This window comes from Cherax quadricarinatus, chromosome 80 (genome assembly GCF_038502225.1).
Source record: "Cherax quadricarinatus isolate ZL_2023a chromosome 80, ASM3850222v1, whole genome shotgun sequence".
Taxonomy (NCBI): domain Eukaryota; kingdom Metazoa; phylum Arthropoda; class Malacostraca; order Decapoda; family Parastacidae; genus Cherax; species Cherax quadricarinatus.
This window is the reverse complement of record NC_091371.1, coordinates 17,262,116-17,279,849: the sequence shown is the minus strand read 5'-3', so window position 1 is coordinate 17,279,849 and position 17,734 is coordinate 17,262,116. Positions and strand designations below refer to the sequence as shown.

Below are 17,734 nucleotides of genomic sequence, written 5' to 3'. Positions count from 1 at the left end.
TTATAAACTAGAGGCAATGAAAGATGAGGTAATCAGTCCCTCAGCCTAGAAGGTGCTTGATACTTTAGTCTTGATGAATCTGAAATACAGGAAGGTGGACAGGGGTATACTGAAATCAAATGCTATGCAGAGGTTCAAGGTGTTGTGACCATCGGGTGAGACACTAATGGAAGTAGGTCTCATTCAAAAGTTAGATCAGAGGTTAGCAAACAGATTGTAGAAAATATCCTCTGTAACAAGATTCCATGGTGTAGCTGTGTCAGACAGGTATCATTACATTAATGGTATATAATGCTGCCTAGGTGGGTCTATGAAAGATGAGGTGAATCATAGAATTGATGAGGGAAAAAGAGTGAGTGGTGCACTTAGGAGTCTGTGGAGACAAAGAACTTTGTCCTTGGAGGCAAAGAGGGGAATGTATGAGAGTATAGTTTTACCAACGCTCTTATATGGGTGTGAAGCGTGGGTGATGAATGTTGCAGCGAGGAGAAGGCTGGAGGCAGTGGAGATATCATGTCTGAGGGCAATGTGTGGTGTGAATATAATGCAGAGAATTCGTAGTTTGGAAGTTAGGAGGAGGTGCGGGATTACCAAAACTGTTGTCCAGAGGGCTGAGGAAGGGTTGTTGAGGTGGTTCGGACATGTAGAGAGAATGGAGCGAAACAGAATGACTTCAAGAGTGTATCAGTCTGTAGTGGAAGGAAGGTGGGGTAGGGGTCGGCCTAGGAAAGGTTGGAGGGAGGGGGTAAAGGAGGTTTTGTGTGCGAGGGGCTTGGACTTCCAGCAGGCATGCGTGAGCGTGTTTGATAGGAGTGAATGGAGACAAATGGTTTTTAATACTTGACGTGCTGTTGGAGTGTGAGCAAAGTAACATTTATGAAGGGATTCAGGGAAACCGGCAGGCCGGACTTGAGTCCTGGAGATGGGAAGTACAGTGCCTGCACTCTGAAGGAGGGGTGTTAATGTTGCAGTTTAAAAACTGTAGTGTAAAGCACCCTTCTGGCAAGACAGTGATGGAGTGAATGATGGTGAAAGTTTTTCTTTTTCGGGCCACCCTGCCTTGGTGGGAATCGGCCAGTGTGATAATAAAAAAAAAAAAAATAATTCTAGTCATCTTCATAGTGAAGATGTTTCGCCAGCCAGTGTCTTTTTTCAATTAAATACAAAGCTTATAAACTGGAGACACTAGAATATGGAGTAATTGAGTCCTCAGCCTGGAGAAGGTGTTCAGTACCTTAGTTTTGATTAATCTGAAGTGTAGATTCATAAAGATTCACTAAGACTAAGGTACTTAACACCTTCTAGACTGAGGGACTGATTATATCATCTACTGTCTCCTCTGTATTGAACTGAAAAAGCTACTAGTTAGTTAAAGGTGTTAGACAGGTGTTTCACATGTCTACCTCACGAACTTGTTCGTATTGTATGTTATTAATGTAGTGATAAGGGCAATACTGTACATTGAACCCTTCATTTAGTGGACTCGTATGGGGATGTAAGTGGCAGATACTGACAATAGATATGAGATTGCTTATTGTTTGCCATGATCATAACAGTGGTGGATGATTCTGTAAGCATATTTCCCTTTCTCTTCTGAATCAATTCTACAGCAGATTTTGTCCCATATTTTCAAAGTACACTAAATTCAGATCCTTTAAATTGAGGGTTAACTTATCTTATCTTACTTGGTCTGTAACAGTGCCTGTAATATTACCATTGCAAAAATACTATACATGTATATTAATCCCTTATTAAAACTTGCATAGTGTACCTATGTATGTACAGTATTTTGAATGGATTGCAGTACTATACTGTACTGTGTTATACCTTCATGTTGTACTGCTTCACTAACTGAGAATCTTTTACAAAATTGTGTCCTAATAGAAGAAAATCAAATATTTGTTTTTGTATCTGTGTTGCACTTGTTTGACTTATATGTAATTCAGTCATATTTCTGTGTGTCACTTTTATTTTATATTTTCTCTTGTTTTCTTGTCTTGCTGATAAGTAACCCATTTACCTATTGAAGATGGTATGTAATTTTTTTATTAACTAATTTAGTACATCTGCTTCATGTAGTTACCCTATCAATATGACACTTGACAAGGCTAGACCAAAACAAAGCATGTTTATCTAACACATCATGTAAGATGGTTTCCCTCTTGTGCACCATCATGTAGTATGGGTTGTCAAAATATAATTTTAGCATTGTTAGGCAACTAATTCATTAAGGAGAAATGTTGTAGGATGATGATGAGTTTCTGAAATGGGTCATTTTGTAATAATTGTCTAATGTTTTGTTTATAGGTAAAAGATAAGTGATTTGAGGATTTTGAAGCTCACAAGAGAATAAAGCATTGCTTCTGATTTTTAGGTAAATCAGAAATACAGCATCAAATAAAAGTTGCAGAGAAATAAAAATAGCAGAGAAATTTGAATTTACAGTATTTTTGCCTAATAGCCTTACTGTTTTGATAAATAGTAAATTTTCTAATAACCATAAAGTTTTTTATGTTTTAAGCTATAAGGTGTGAAATATTTAATTTTTGATACTTGGGACCTGACGATCTGTTGGAGTGTGAGCAGGGTAATATTTAGTGAAGGGATTCAGGGAAACCGGTTATTTTCTTATAGTCGGACTTGAGTCCTGGAAATGGGAAGTACAATGCCTGCACTTTAAAGGAGGGGTTTGGGATATTGGCAGTTTGGAGGGATATGTTGTGTATCTCTATACGTATATGCTTCTAAACTGTTGTATTCTGAGCACCTCTGCAAAAGCAGTGATAATGTGTGAGTGTGGTGAAAGTGTTGAATGATGATGAAAGTATTTTCTTTTTGGGGATTTTCTTTTTTTGGGCCACGCTGCCTCGGTGGGAGACGGCCGACTTGTTGGTAAAAAAAAAAAAAAAAAAAAAAAACCATGTGCATTTTATGTTAAGAATAGTGGAGAAAAGTGATAATAGCTATTATATCACTCTAATCTAGTTAATACTGACATTCAAAAGAAATAATTAGAATAAGAAAAAAAACATAAGATAATTGAATCAATTCTCAGGTTACCCATCAGTAAAATCATTGGATTATCAAAAACTGTGAATATGAAATTCCACACATTAATAGGGACAAGTGTACAGTGTATGTAATGTTAAATTATAAAGCATTGAACAGGCTTCAGAATCTCTATGAAAGAAAGATGAATGAACCGATGTTGATAATAGTGTTAGGAGGTAGGAGCTTCAGCTGTAACCATACACCTGCTTAGGTGAATGTGGTGAAGCTTGGAAACATAATATTTGAATTAAAAGAACATACACAGTGAATACTGATATTTGAGTCAAATCAAATGAAATCCTTTATTTTTTTGTACAGTAATATAGTACAATGTGTAGTTTACATGTAATATAATAATGTCAAAGACAAAGAAAGCCACTAGAATCCATGAACATTTTGGACAGACTAATACTATTGCTTACAGATTACTTAAAGCTAGGCACAGGTTAAGGAGTGGTAAATTTTAATTATGTTTTTTTTATTATTATTATCACACTGGCTGATTCCCACCAAGGCAAGGTGGCCCGAAAAAGAAAAACTTTCACCATCATTCACTCCATCACTGTCTTGCCAGAAGGGTACTTTACACTACAGTTTTTAAACTGCAACATTAACACCCCTCCTTCAGAGTGCAGGCACTGTACTTCCCATCTCCAGGACTCAAGTCCGGCCTGCCGGTTTCCCTGAAGCCCTTCATAAATGTTACTTTGCTCACACTCCAACAGCACGTCAAGTATTAAAAACCATTTGTCTCCATTCACTCCTATCAAACACGCTCACGCATGCCTGCTGGAAGTCCAAGCCCCTCGCACACAAAACCTCCTTTACCCCCTCCCTCCAACCTTTCCTAGGCCGACCCCTACCCCGCCTTCCTTCCACTACAGACTGATACACTCTTGAAGTCATTCTGTTTCGCTCCATTCTCTCTACATGTCCGAACCACCTCAACAACCCTTCCTCAGCCCTCTGGACAACAGTTTTGGTAATCCCGCACCTCCTCCTAACTTCCAAACTATGAATTCTCTGCATTATATTCACACCACACATTGCCCTCAGACATGACATCTCCACTGCCTCCAGCCTTCTCCTTGCTGCAACATTCATCACCCACGCTTCACACCCATATAAGAGCGTTGGTAAAACTATACTCTCATACATTCCCTTCTTTGCCTCCAAGGACAAAGTTCTTTGTCTCCACAGACTCCTAAGTGCACCACTCACTCTTTTTCCCTCATCAATTCTATGATTCACCTCATCTTTCATAGACCCATCCGCTGACACGTCCACTCCCAAATATCTGAATACGTTCACCTCCTCCATACTCTCTCCCTCCAATCTGATATCCAATCTTTCATCACCTAATCTTTTTGTTATCCTCATAACCTTACTCTTTCCTGTATTCACCTTTAATTTTCTTCTTTTGCACACCCTACCAAATTCATCCACCAATCTCTGCAACTTCTCTTCAGAATCTCCCAAGAGCACAGTGTCATCAGCAAAGAGCAGCTGTGACAACTCCCACTTTGTGTGTGATTCTTTATCTTTTAACTCCATGCCTCTTGCCAAGACCCTCGCATTTACTTCTCTTACAACCCCATCTATAAATATATTAAACCACGGTGACATCACACATCCTTGTCTAAGGCCTACTTTTACTGGGAAAAAATTTCCCTCTTTCCTACATACTCTAACTTGAGCCTCACTATCCTTGTAAAAACTCTAAACTGCTTTCAGTAACCTACCTCCTACACCATACACTTGCAACATCTGCCACATTGCCCCCCTATCCACCCTGTCATACGCCTTTTCCAAATCCATAAATGCCACAAAGACCTCTTTAGCCTTATCTAAATACTGTTCACTTATATGTTTCACTGTAAACACCTGGTCCACACACCCCCTACCTTTCCTAAAGCCTCCTTGTTCATCTGCTATCCTATTCTCCGTCTTACTCTTAATTCTTTCAATTATAACTCTACCATACACTTTACCAGGTATACTCAACAGACTTATCCCCCTATAATTTTTGCACTCTCTTTTATCCCCTTTGCCTTTATACAAAGGAACTATGCATGCTCTCTGCCAATCCCTAGGTACCTTACCCTCTTCTATACATTTATTAAATAATTGCACCAACCACTCCAAAACTATATCCCCACCTGCTTTTAACATTTCTATCTTTATCCCATCAATCCCGGCTGCCTTACCCCCTTCATTTTACCTACTGCCTCACGAACTTCCCCCACACTCACAACTGGCTCTTCCTCACTCCTTCAAGATGTTATTCCTCCTTGCCCTATACACGAAATCACAGCTTCCATATCTTCATCAACATTTAACAATTCCTCAAAATATTCCCTCCATCTTCCCAATACCTCTAACTCTCCATTTAATAACTCTCCTCTCCTATTTTTAACTGACAAATCCATTTGTTCTCTTGGCTTTCTTAACTTGTTAATCTCACTCCAAAACTTTTTCTTATTTTCAACAAAATTTGTTGATAACATCTCACCCACTCTCTCATTTGCTCTCTTTTTACATTGCTTCACCACTCTCTTAACCTCTCTCTTTTTCTCCATATACTCTTCCCTCCTTGCATCACTTCTACTTTGTAAAAACTTCTCATATGGGAGGTAGCAAAATTTATAATAGACAGGCAGCAAAATATATTATGATTATGCAGTACAATTTACATTAGTACAGTACTGTAATACAGTTTTAAGTGTGTATTTAATCCTTATAATTTATTTAGTGATCTTGAGTTAATTTGGATTTTTTGAGTAGTTTCAAACTGGAGCTATGATTTCAGGCATAGTATAGTGTTGGTATAGTTAAATTTGGGAGATGAGTGATTTTTTTATTATAGCCCTGAATTAAATGGCAGACAAGGGACCTTTTGCAGGTTCAGACAATGAATTCCCAATCTTGGGGCTCTTTATGTGAAAGAAAGTAATGAAATGCGAGTTTAACCCTTTGAGGGTCGACAGGCCTTCTCCGAAACTCGTTCTCAGGGTCGGCCAAATTTAAAAAAAAAAAAAAATTATTTTCTCTTATGAAAAGATAGAGAATCTTTTCCCGATCATAAAGACACCAAAAGTTTGAAATTTGATAGAAAACTTACGGAATTATGCTCTCGCAAAGTTAGCGGTCTCGGCGATGTTTACACATCGGCGATTTTGCCCACTTTGAGCCCCATTTTCGGCCAATTTCATTGTACTAGTCGACAAAAAACATGAATATTTCGCTAGAACTCCATTTTTTCTATCGAATGGCTGCAAGAAACCACTCATTTATGAAATTCAACTATCCAGTACAGTGGTCAGAATTTAGCAATTTTGCCAATTTCACACAAATTTCAAAAGATGCCAATTTCCGAATAGGGTCCAGAATAAACAAGAAAGACATTCCTGGCACTAAAATGACATTTCCTCTAGTCATTAGTCACGTCTCAAGGCCCCTCTTATATTCTTTTGCTTTCCACTTTGAATTTTTATTTTCACAAAAAATATAAGATTTACTGTTATGCAGACTACTGCATTAGTGTAAAAAATGGTATAAATATTATTGGTGCATTTGTGAAAGAATATTAGACTCACCAGTTGACGTGTATTGCACGCTTGGCACGATTTGTTTACTTTTGAAGTTTGGTAAAAATCGAACATTTCTGCTACTTTGAGCTCAATTTCAAGGCACCTTTCTTTCTAAAACCAGTCAAAATCATCTCAATTTCTGTAATATGTCTTCCATTCTATAAAATGAGACCAAGAAAACTAGAATACAACAATAAATACCATACGAAAATACACTGCAAAGTCGCTGATTTATTAAAAAAAAATGGTCAAAGTTTTTTTTTTCTCATTATGCACTGTGTGCTGCAGGATTTTTTTTAGACTGTGCACACTGACCACATAGACCAATTCTTTCATATGAAGGCCTACCAGCTTTCTCCCACTAGATTTGAGGCCGCTAGAATTTATGAGTACTAGTACGTCAAAAACCCCTACGTGTAAGACGTACTAGTACGACGAAAACCCTCAAAGGGTTAAAAGAGAATGGCTGAATAATACATAAAAAAGTAATGCCCTGTATATGAAGTTTGGAAATAACATTCTGAACAGAGTGTAATAAGAATCTGTGAGCATTATTCCTAGTGGCCTCTGTGGTGTATTTTACATTTAGGGATACCCATAGTGTTGGGACTTTTAATTTATATTAACGAGTGAATTAAAAGTTTGTGTAATATTTTATAGATTGAGTGCTAACTACATATTGATAATCTTCCTTCTTCTTTCAACAAATTGGCCATATCCTACCAAAGCAGGGTGGCCCTAAAAGAAAAACGAAAGTCTCTCTTTTTAACTTTAGTAATATATCCAGGAGAAGGTGTTACTAGCCTCTTGCTCCCACCACTTTAATTGCTTCTTATGACACGCATAGCTTATGGAGATAAGAGGAAACAAACAGGGACAAGAACTAGTAATAAAAATAGAAGAAAACCCAGAGGAATGTGTATATATATCCTTGTACATGCATGTGTAGTGTGACCTAAGTGTAAGCAGAAGTGGCAAGACATACCTGAAACCTTGCATGTTTATGAGACAAAAAAGACATTAGCAATCCTACATAATGTAAAACAATTACAGGCTTCCGTTTTACACTCACTTGGCAGGATGGTAGTACACCTCCCTGGGTGGTTACTGTCTACTGACCTACTACCTTTAATATTGATAATATAGTTGTAATTTTTGAGTCTTTATGAGATGTTTAGAAATTGTGACCATACTCATTTATGTCTGAGTCAATAATAATTTGTATTGGGAATATATTTCTTCATTAACTGTTACATTTAAAAGTATGTTTTTTAGGACTTGAAATTATTAAATACTGTATATGTAACCTTTCCTCTTGATCCTCTTTCAGACGGTCAAACATATTAAATACTGTATATGTAACCTTTCCTCTTGATCCTCTTTCAGACGGTCAAACAAGAGCAGGCGTCGGGACGCTGTAGAGGATCCTGCCTGGCGCCGTCATGCTGGTAGTGAGCACAACTTGCAGTCATATACGGCTCCAACAACTGAAGATGAGGCTAGAAATTTGATTGGTCATGACCTTGATGATATGACAAGTAAGTTGATTAGTTTTGATAAGCTTGACTCTTGTTTAAAAGCATTATGTAATTGCAAGAAAATCTGTTATATTTGAAGATTGAATGGATAGCTAGACTTTATTGCACATTTAAGAGGAATCAGCAGTGGTAAGAAACTAGGGAGGGAGGGAGGGGAATGGGAAAGAGAGAGGAAGAATAGTGGAGAGGAAGGGAGGCATAATTTGGACACATTTACTCCATAAAAAAATGGTACTGTGAGGATTCCTCTTACAATTATCTTAATTCAGTTGACTTGTATCTGGTTAATAGATTTGTTATACCTGGTTTCTTTTCACATGAGGTAGGGTATAATATGTATGGTATTTATTTTTTTATTATCACACTGGCCGATTCCCACCAAGGCAGGGTGGCCCGAAAAAGAAAAACTTTCACCATCATTCACTCCATCACTGTCTTGCCAGAAGGGTGCTTTACACTACAGTTTTTAAACTGCAACATTAACACCCCTCCTTCAGAGTGCAGGCACTGTACTTCCCATCTCCAGGACTCAAGTCCGGCCTGCCGGTTTCCCTGAATCCCTTCATAAATGTTACTTTGCTCACACTCCAACAGCACGTCAAGTATTAAAAACCATTTGTCTCCATTCACTCCTATCAAACACGCTCACGCATGCCTGCTGGAAGTCCAAGCCCCTCGCACACAAAACCTCCTTTACCCCCTCCCTCCAACCCTTCCTAGGCCGACCCCTACCCCGCCTTCCTTCCACTACAGACTGATACACTCTTGAAGTCATTCTGTTTCGCTCCATTCTCTCTACATGTCCGAACCACCTCAACAACCCTTCCTCAGCCCTCTGGACAACAGTTTTGGTAATCCCGCACCTCCTCCTAACTTCCAAACTACGAATTCTCTGCATTATATTCACACCACACATTGCCCTCAGACATGACATCTCCACTGCCTCCAGCCTTCTCCTCGCTGCAACATTCATCACCCACGCTTCACACCCATATAAGAGCGTTGGTAAAACTATACTCTCATACATTCCCCTCTTTGCCTCCAAGGACAAAGTTCTTTGTCTCCACAGACTCCTAAGTGCACCACTCACTCTTTTTCCCTCATCAATTCTATGATTCACCTCATCTTTCATAGACCCATCCGCTGACACGTCCACTCCCAAATATCTGAATACGTTCACCTCCTCCATACTCTCTCCCTCCAATCTGATATTCAATCTTTCATCACCTAATCTTTTTGTTATCCTCATAACCTTACTCTTTCCTGTATTCACCTTTACTTTTCTTCTTTTGCACACCCTACCAAATTCATCCACCAATCTCTGCAACTTCTCTTCAGAATCTCCCAAGAGCACAGTGTCATCAGCAAAGAGCAGCTGTGACAACTCCCATTTTGTGTGTGATTCTTTATCTTTTAACTCCACGCCTCTTGCCAAGACCCTCGCATTTACTTCTCTTACAACCCCATCTATAAATATATTAAACAACCACGGTGACATCACACATCCTTGTCTAAGGCCTACCTTTACTGGGAAAAAATTTCCCTCTTTCCTACATACTCTAACTTGAGCCTCACTATCCTCGTAAAAACTCTTCACTGCTTTCAGTAACCTACCTCCTACACCATACACTTGCAACATCTGCCACATTGCCCCCCTATCCACCCTGTCATACGCCTTTTCCAAATCCATAAATGCCACAAAGACCTCTTTAGCCTTATCTAAATACTGTTCACTTATATGTTTCACTGTAAACACCTGGTCCACACACCCCCTACCTTTCCTAAAGCCTCCTTGTTCATCTGCTATCCTATTCTCCGTCTTACTCTTAATTCTTTCAATTATAACTCTACCATACACCTTACCAGGTACACTCAACAGACTTATCCCCCTATAATTTTTGCACTCTCTTTTATCCCCTTTGCCTTTATACAAAGGAACTATGCATGCTCTCTGCCAATCCCTAGGTACCTTACCCTCTTCCATACATTTATTAAATAATTGCACCAACCACTCCAAAACTATATCCCCACCTGCTTTTAACATTTCTATCTTTATCCCATCAATCCCGGCTGCCTTACCCCCTTTCATTTTACCTACTGCCTCACGAACTTCCCCCACACTCACAACTGGCTCTTCCTCACTCCTACAAGATGTTATTCCTCCTTGCCCTATACACGAAATCACAGCTTCCCTATCTTCATCAACATTTAACAATTCCTCAAAATATTCCCTCCATCTTCCCAATACCTCTAACTCTCCATTTAATAACTCTCCTCTCCTATTTTTAACTGACAAATCCATTTGTTCTCTAGGCTTTCTTAACTTGTTAATCTCACTCCAAAACTTTTTCTTATTTTCAACAAAATTTGTTGATAACATCTCACCCACTCTCTCATTTGCTCTCTTTTTACATTGCTTCACCACTCTCTTAACTTCTCTCTTTTTCTCCATATACTCTTCCCTCCTTGCATCACTTCTACTTTGTAAAAACTTCTCATATGCTAACTTTTTCTCCCTTACTACTCTCTTTACATCATCATTCCACCAATCGCTCCTCTTCCCTCCTGCACCCACTTTCCTGTAACCACAAACTTCTGCTGAACACTCTAACACTACATGTATGGTATATGTAGTATAAATATATTTTATTAACACACAGCCGTTTCCCACTAAGAGAGGTACAGTAGTCCCCCCATATCCGCGGGTGATATGTACCAAGACCTACTGTGGATACCCAAAGCCGGGGATAATAGTGAACCCTATATATAGGTCATTTTATGGTTACATACATACCTATGATAAAGTTTAATTGATAAATTACACACAATAAGTGGAGAATTAGCACTTTTTCATCATTAATATGACGGTCCTACTGTGTATTTGTACACATCAGCCATTTTCCAACAAGATAGAGTAAACCACTAAAGAAAACACATTTGCCATCACTCATTCAATGGCTGTCTTGCCAGAAGTGTGCAGACTTCAGGATTCAAATAACTCATTTTTTTTTTCTAATTCAGCAGTTCAATAAACTTATGAAAACCCACTTGTATATTTTGTGTAACAATTGATTTGTTTGCTTATTACCCTAGGTCACAGGTTTGATGACCCGAGTGCCTACAGACGTCCACGAGTACGAGCACGCTCATCAGTTGCTTCCATCATTCATGCGGGAGAGAGAGATGATAAACCTGACCGCCAGATGCCTTTCTTAAAAAAAACATTTGACCACAGTCCTCATGAGGTTAGTTTTCTTAGTTATGTAATTCATGAAATTTTGAACATTCACTTAGCTTTGTTTCTATAAATTATATATACATTAATGGAAAATATATTTACTCTAGCATTTTTAAGCCAGTTTGATCTAATGTGTATTCTGTAGATATTATCGTATTCTTTAATTCCTAGGATAGTTACTAAAGTTACTGTAATGATATATCTTTCTAACCTCTTTCTACATGACTCGGTTATGATAAATGAGAACTTGTGCAACATTTGGGTATCTTTATTCTGGAAATGTTTCACCAGTCAGTGGCTTCTTCAATCTAGTGCAGAGAAATGTAGAAGATGAGGAGGAGTTTGAGGTAATCAGTCCCTCAGCCTGGAGTTGATGTGTTCAATCCATCAATCTTGATTAGTGTCCAGAATAAGGATACCCAAATGTTGCACAAGTGTCTCATTTATCATCTCGGCTTTCTGAACTATTTATTCACATGATTCAACTATCTCAATAACCCTTCTCTAAATTATACCCTTCATACCACCACACTAGTTTCTAGTTTCTTCATTCCTTAAGTTGTGCATAAGATTCATACCACATGATGATCTTGGAAAAGAGCACAGGTATAATGTGGGAGAGTATTATTAGAGAATTAGCATTTTTTTTATTTTTTTTTATTAACACACTGGCCGATTCCCACCAAGGCAATGTGGCCCGAAAAAGAAAAACTTTCACCATCATTCACTCCATCACTGTCTTGCCAGAAGGGTGCTTTACACTACAGTTTTTAAACTGAAACATTAACACCCCTCCTTCAGAGTGCAGGCACTGTACTTCCCATCTCCAAGACTCAAGTCCGGCCTGCCGGTTTCCCTGAATCCCTTCATAAATGTTACTTTGCTCACACTCCAACAGCACATCAAGTATTAAAAACCATTTGTCTTCATTCACTCCTATCAAACATGCTCACGCATGCCTGCTGGAAGTCCAAGCCCCTCACACACAAAACCTCCTTTACACCCTCCCTCCAACCTTTCTTAGGCCGACCCTTACCCCGCCTTCCTTCCACTACAGACTGATACACTCTTGAAGTCATTCTGTTTCACTCCATTCTCTCTACATGTCCAAACCACCTCAACAACCCTTCCTCAGCCCTCTGGACAACAGTTTTGGTAATCCCGCACCTCCTCCTAACTTCCAAACTACGAATTCTCTGCATTATATTCACACCATACATTGCCCTCAGACATGACATCTCCACTGCCTCCAGCCTTCTCCTCACTGCAACATTCATCACCCATGCTTCACACCCATATAAGAACGTTGGTAAAACTATACTCTCATACATTTCCCTCTTTGCCTCCGAGGACAAAGTTCTTAGTCTCCACAGACTCCTAAGTGCACCGCTCACCCTTTTCCCCCTCATCAATTCTATGATTCACCTCATCTTTCATAGACCCATCCGCTGACACATCCACTCCCAAATATCTGAATACATTCACCTCCTCCATACTCTCTCCCTCCAATCTGATATCCAATCTTTCATCACCTAATCTTTTTGTTATCCTCATAACCTTACTCTTTCCTGTATTCACTTTTAATTTTCTTCTTTTGCATACCCTACCAAATTCATTCACCAACCTCTGCAACTTCTCTTCAGAATCTCCCAAGAGCACAGTGTCATCAGCAAAGAGCAACTGTGACAACTCCCACTTTACGTGTGATTCTTTATCTTTTAACTCCACGCCTCTTGCCAAGACCCTCGCATTTACTTCTCTTACAACCCCATCTATAAATATATTAAACAACCACGGTGACATCACACATCCTTGTCTAAGGCCTACTTTTACTGGGAAATAATCTCCCTCTTTCCTACATACTCTAACTTGAGCCTCACTATCCTCGTAAAAACTCTTCACTGCTTTCAGTAACCTACCTCCTACATCATACACCTGCAACATCTTCCAAATCCATAAATGCCACAAAAACCTCTTTAGCCTTATATAAATACTGTTCAATTATATGTTTCACTGTAAACACCTGGTCCACACACCCCCTACCTTTCCTAAAGCCTTGTTCATCTGCTATCCTATTCTCCGTCTTACTCTTAATTCTTTCAATAATAACTCTACCATTCACTTTACCAGGTATACTCAACAGACTTATCCCCCTATAATTTTTGCACTCTCTTTTGTCCCCTTTGCCTTTATACAAAGGAACTATGCATGCTCTCTGCCAGTCCCTAGGTACCTTACCCTCTTCCATACATTTATTAAATAATTGCACCAACCACTCCAAAACTATATCCCCACCTGCTTTTAACATTTCTATCTTTATCCCATCAATCCCGGCTGCCTTACCCCCTTTCATTTTACCTACTGCCTCACGAACTTCCCCCACACTCACAACTGGCTCTTCCTCACTCCTACGAGATGTTATTCCTCCTTGCCCTATACACGAAATCACAGCTTCCCTATCTTCATCAACATTTAACAATTCTTCAAAATATTCCTTCCATCTTCCCAATACCTCTAACTCTCCATTTAATAACTCTCCTCTCCTATTTTTAACTGACACACTCATCTGAGTTTTCTTTGATTTTATCTTAATAGTTCTTGGTCTTATTACTTTTCCTTTTATATCCATGGGGATGTGGAATAAGAATCTTTCCTCCGTAAGCCATGCGTGTTGTAAAAGTCAACTAAAATGCCGGGAACAATGGGCTAATAACCCCTTTTCCTGTAAAGATTACTAAAAAGAATAAGAAGAAAATTGTCAAAGTGGGAAGTCTGAATGTGCATGGATGTTGTGCAAATGATAAGAAAGAGATGATTGTGGATGTTATGAATGAGAAGAAACTGGATGTCCTGGCTTTAAGTGAAACAAAGCTGAAGGGGGTGGGAGAGTTTCAATGGAGAGGAATAAATGGGATTGGGTCAGGGGTTTCAAATAGAGTTAGAGCTAAAGAAGGAGTAGCAATAATGTTGAAGGATAAGCTATGGCAGGAAAAGAGGGACTACAAATGTATTAATTCAAGTATTATGTGGAGTAAAATAAAGATTGGATGTGAAAAGTGGGTTATAGTAAGCGTGTATGCACCTGAAGAAGAGAGAAGTGTAGAGGAGAGAGAGAGATTTTGGGAAATGTTGAGTGAATGCGTGGGGAGTTTTGAATCAAGTGTGAGGGTAATGGTGGTTGGGGATTTCAGTGCTAAAGTGGGTAAAAATGTTATGGAGGGAGTAGTAGGTAAATTTGGGGTGCCAGTGGTAAATGTAAATGGGGAGCCTTTAATTGAGCTATGTGTAGAAAGAAATTTGGTAATAAGTAATACATATTTTATGAAAAAGAGGATAAATAAATATACAAGGTATGATGTAGCACATAATGAAAGTAGTTTGTTAGATTATGTATTGGTGGATAAAAGGTTGATGGGTAGGCTCCTGGATGTACATGTTTATAGAGGGGCAACTGATATATCGGATCATTATTTAGTTGTAGCTACAGTTAGAGTAAGAGGTAGATGGGAAAAGAGGAAGGGTGGCAACAACAAGTAAGAGGGAGGTGAAAGTGTATAAACTAAGGGAGGAGGAAGTTCGGGCGAGATATAAGCGACTATTGGCAGAAAGGTGGGCTAGTTCAAAGATGAGTAGTGGGGGGGTTGAAGAGGGTTGGAATAGTTTTAAAAATGCAGTATTAGAATGTGGGGCAGAAGTTTGTGGTTATAGGAGGGTGGGGGCAGGAGGAAAGAGGAGCGATTGGTGGATTGATGAAGTAAAGGGTGTGATAAAAGAGAAAAAGGTAGCTTATGAGAGGTTTTTACAAAGCAGAAGTGTTATAAGAAGAGCAGAGTATATGGAGAGTATTACAAAAAAAGTAATTTTTTAAAGATTGTAAGATTTACTCCTTTTGTAATAAAGAGTTCGGGATACATAAATACACACATTAAAATAAATTAATCTTTAATATAATATAAAAATCAACTATCTTTGGTCTAGAGGTATTTGAACTAACATCTGATAATATATACATGTTACAATAATAAATTATAATTAGCAATTTACTAAAATAATAAATAATTCCCGACCCTACACAGGGTACAACTCTTGACACTACTGTGTCATATATCTATATGCTAAAATAATAAATTAAGTAACATTTAAAATAATAAATTACAATCAACTGTTTCTCACGACACTTTTCCGAGTTGTGACGCTCTTTCTCCACCGTGTCACTTGACACCCTTTTCTCCATGTAATACACACACTTTCGCAACCGTGTCACACTTGACACCCTTGTCTCTGCGTCACACTACCCGCATAGCATACCCGTCGAGGCCAGTCACATGACACTATTCAATGTACACTACATTCAGGCCATCTTCAGTGTCACACGACACCCTTTTCATCTCAGTGTTCCACTACGGTCCTGTGCATATCTTAGTGTTCCACTCCATCATACTTGCTTAAGTGTCACACTACGGTCCTGGCCCAGTTCAGTGTAACACTCCAACCTTTTCTTCATGTAATGTCCCACTAAACAGCATCAGATGACTCCGGCCCACAGTTGACAAGCATAGGCGGTGAGTCCACAGACATCACCGGTAGTCCAGTAAATCCTCTCCAAAGCCGATTGACACACCGCTAGCCGAACACCATGCTGCAAGCTCACTGAATGCGGCCGTCAAGTAACTGAGGCCAACAGACTCAGTGAGCTGCGGTGAGCGGTTCTTCTAACGCCAGTAGATAGGTACGATTAGGTGTTCAGGTGCCTACTGCGTAGATGTTTCTAAAGCCAGTAGCTGTGTACCATTAGGTGTCCAGGTACCTACTGCTTAGATGCGTACCCTGAGGTGTTCAGGTACTTAATGTTGCTAAAGCCAGTAGACGTGTACCCTTAGGTGTTCAGGTACCTACTGCTTAGGTGCGTACCAAGAGGCACTCAGGTACATAATGTTGCTGAAGCCAGTAGACGTGTACCTTTAGGTGTTCAGGTACCTACTGCTTAGGTGCGTACCAAGAGGCACTCAGGTACTTAATGTTGCGGTGCGTACCATGAGGTGCTCAGGTACATAATGTAGCTGAAGCCAGTAGACGTGTACGATTAGGTGGTCAGGTACCTACTGCTTAGATGCGCACCGTGAGGCACCCAGGTACTTAATGCTTCTAAAGCCAGTAGAGGTGTACGATTAGGTGGTCAGGTACCTACTGCTTAGATGCGCACCGTGAGGCACTCAGGTACTTAATGTTCTAAGGCCGGCTCAGCAGTCCCCACATTGGGTTTGGTGACGTACCCAGTGGTACTGCCGGCCGGCAGGTTAACTATTTAACCGCTAGTTTGGCAGGGGGCCGCAACAGAGAATAAAAGAAAGGTGAAGAGAGTGGTGAGAGTGCAAAAGGAGAGCAGATGATAGAGTGGGAGAGGCACTGTCAAGAAATTTTAATGAAAATAAGAAAAAATTTTGGAGTGAGTTAAACAAGTTAAGAAAGCCTAGGGAAAATATGGATTTGTCAGTTAAAAACGCAGAGTAGGGGAGTTAGTAGATGGGGAGAGGGAGGTATTAGGTAGATGGCGAGAATATTTTGAGGAACTTTTAAATGTTGAGGAAGAAAGGGAGGTGGTAATTTCATGCACTGGCCAGGGAGGTATACCATCTTTTAGGAGTGAAGAAGAGCAGAATGTAAGTGTGGTGGAGGTATGTGAGGCATTACGTAGAATGAAAGGGGGTAAAGCAGCTGGAACTGATGGGATCATGACAGAAATGTTAAAAGCAGGGGGGGATATAGTGTTGGAGTGGTTGGTACTTTTGTTTAATAAATGTATGAAAGAGGGGAAGGTACCTAGGGATTGGCAGAGAGCATGTATATTCCCTTTATATAAAGGGAAAGGGGACAAAAGAGATTGTAAAAATTATAGAGGAATAAGTTTACTGAGTATACCAGGAAAAGTGTACAGTAGGGTTATAATTGAAAGAATTAGAGGTAAGACAGAATGTAGGATTGCGGATGAGCAGGGAGGCTTCAGAGTGGGTAGGGGATGTGTAGATCAAGTGTTTACATTGAAGCATATATGTGAACAGTATTTAGATAAAGGTAGGGAAGTTTTTATTTCATTTATGGATTTAGAAAAGGCATATGATAGAGTGGATAGAGGAGCAATGTGGCAGATGTTGCAAGTATATGGAATAGGTGGTAAGTTACTAAATGCTGTTAAGAGTTTTTATGAGGATAGCGAGGCTCAGGTTAGGGTGTGTAGAAGAGAGGGAGAATACTTCCCGGTAAAAGTAGGTCTTAGACAGGGATGTGTAATGTCACCATGGTTGTTTAATATATTTATA

General features: G+C 39.4%; 1 protein-coding gene across 4 annotated transcripts in view; it reads left to right on the top strand.

Moving 5' to 3' along the window:
- Ae2 (Anion exchanger 2) overlaps positions 1-17,734 on the top strand; it is a 434,313-nt gene that overhangs the window by 180,890 nt on the left and 235,689 nt on the right. For all 4 annotated transcript variants that reach the window (XM_070102192.1, XM_070102191.1, XM_070102193.1 and 1 more), the window contains 2 exons: positions 8,028-8,179; positions 11,273-11,424. In XM_070102192.1, coding sequence (XP_069958293.1) covers positions 8,028-8,179; positions 11,273-11,424 — 304 coding nt within the window. The remainder of the gene's footprint in view (positions 1-8,027; positions 8,180-11,272; positions 11,425-17,734) is intronic.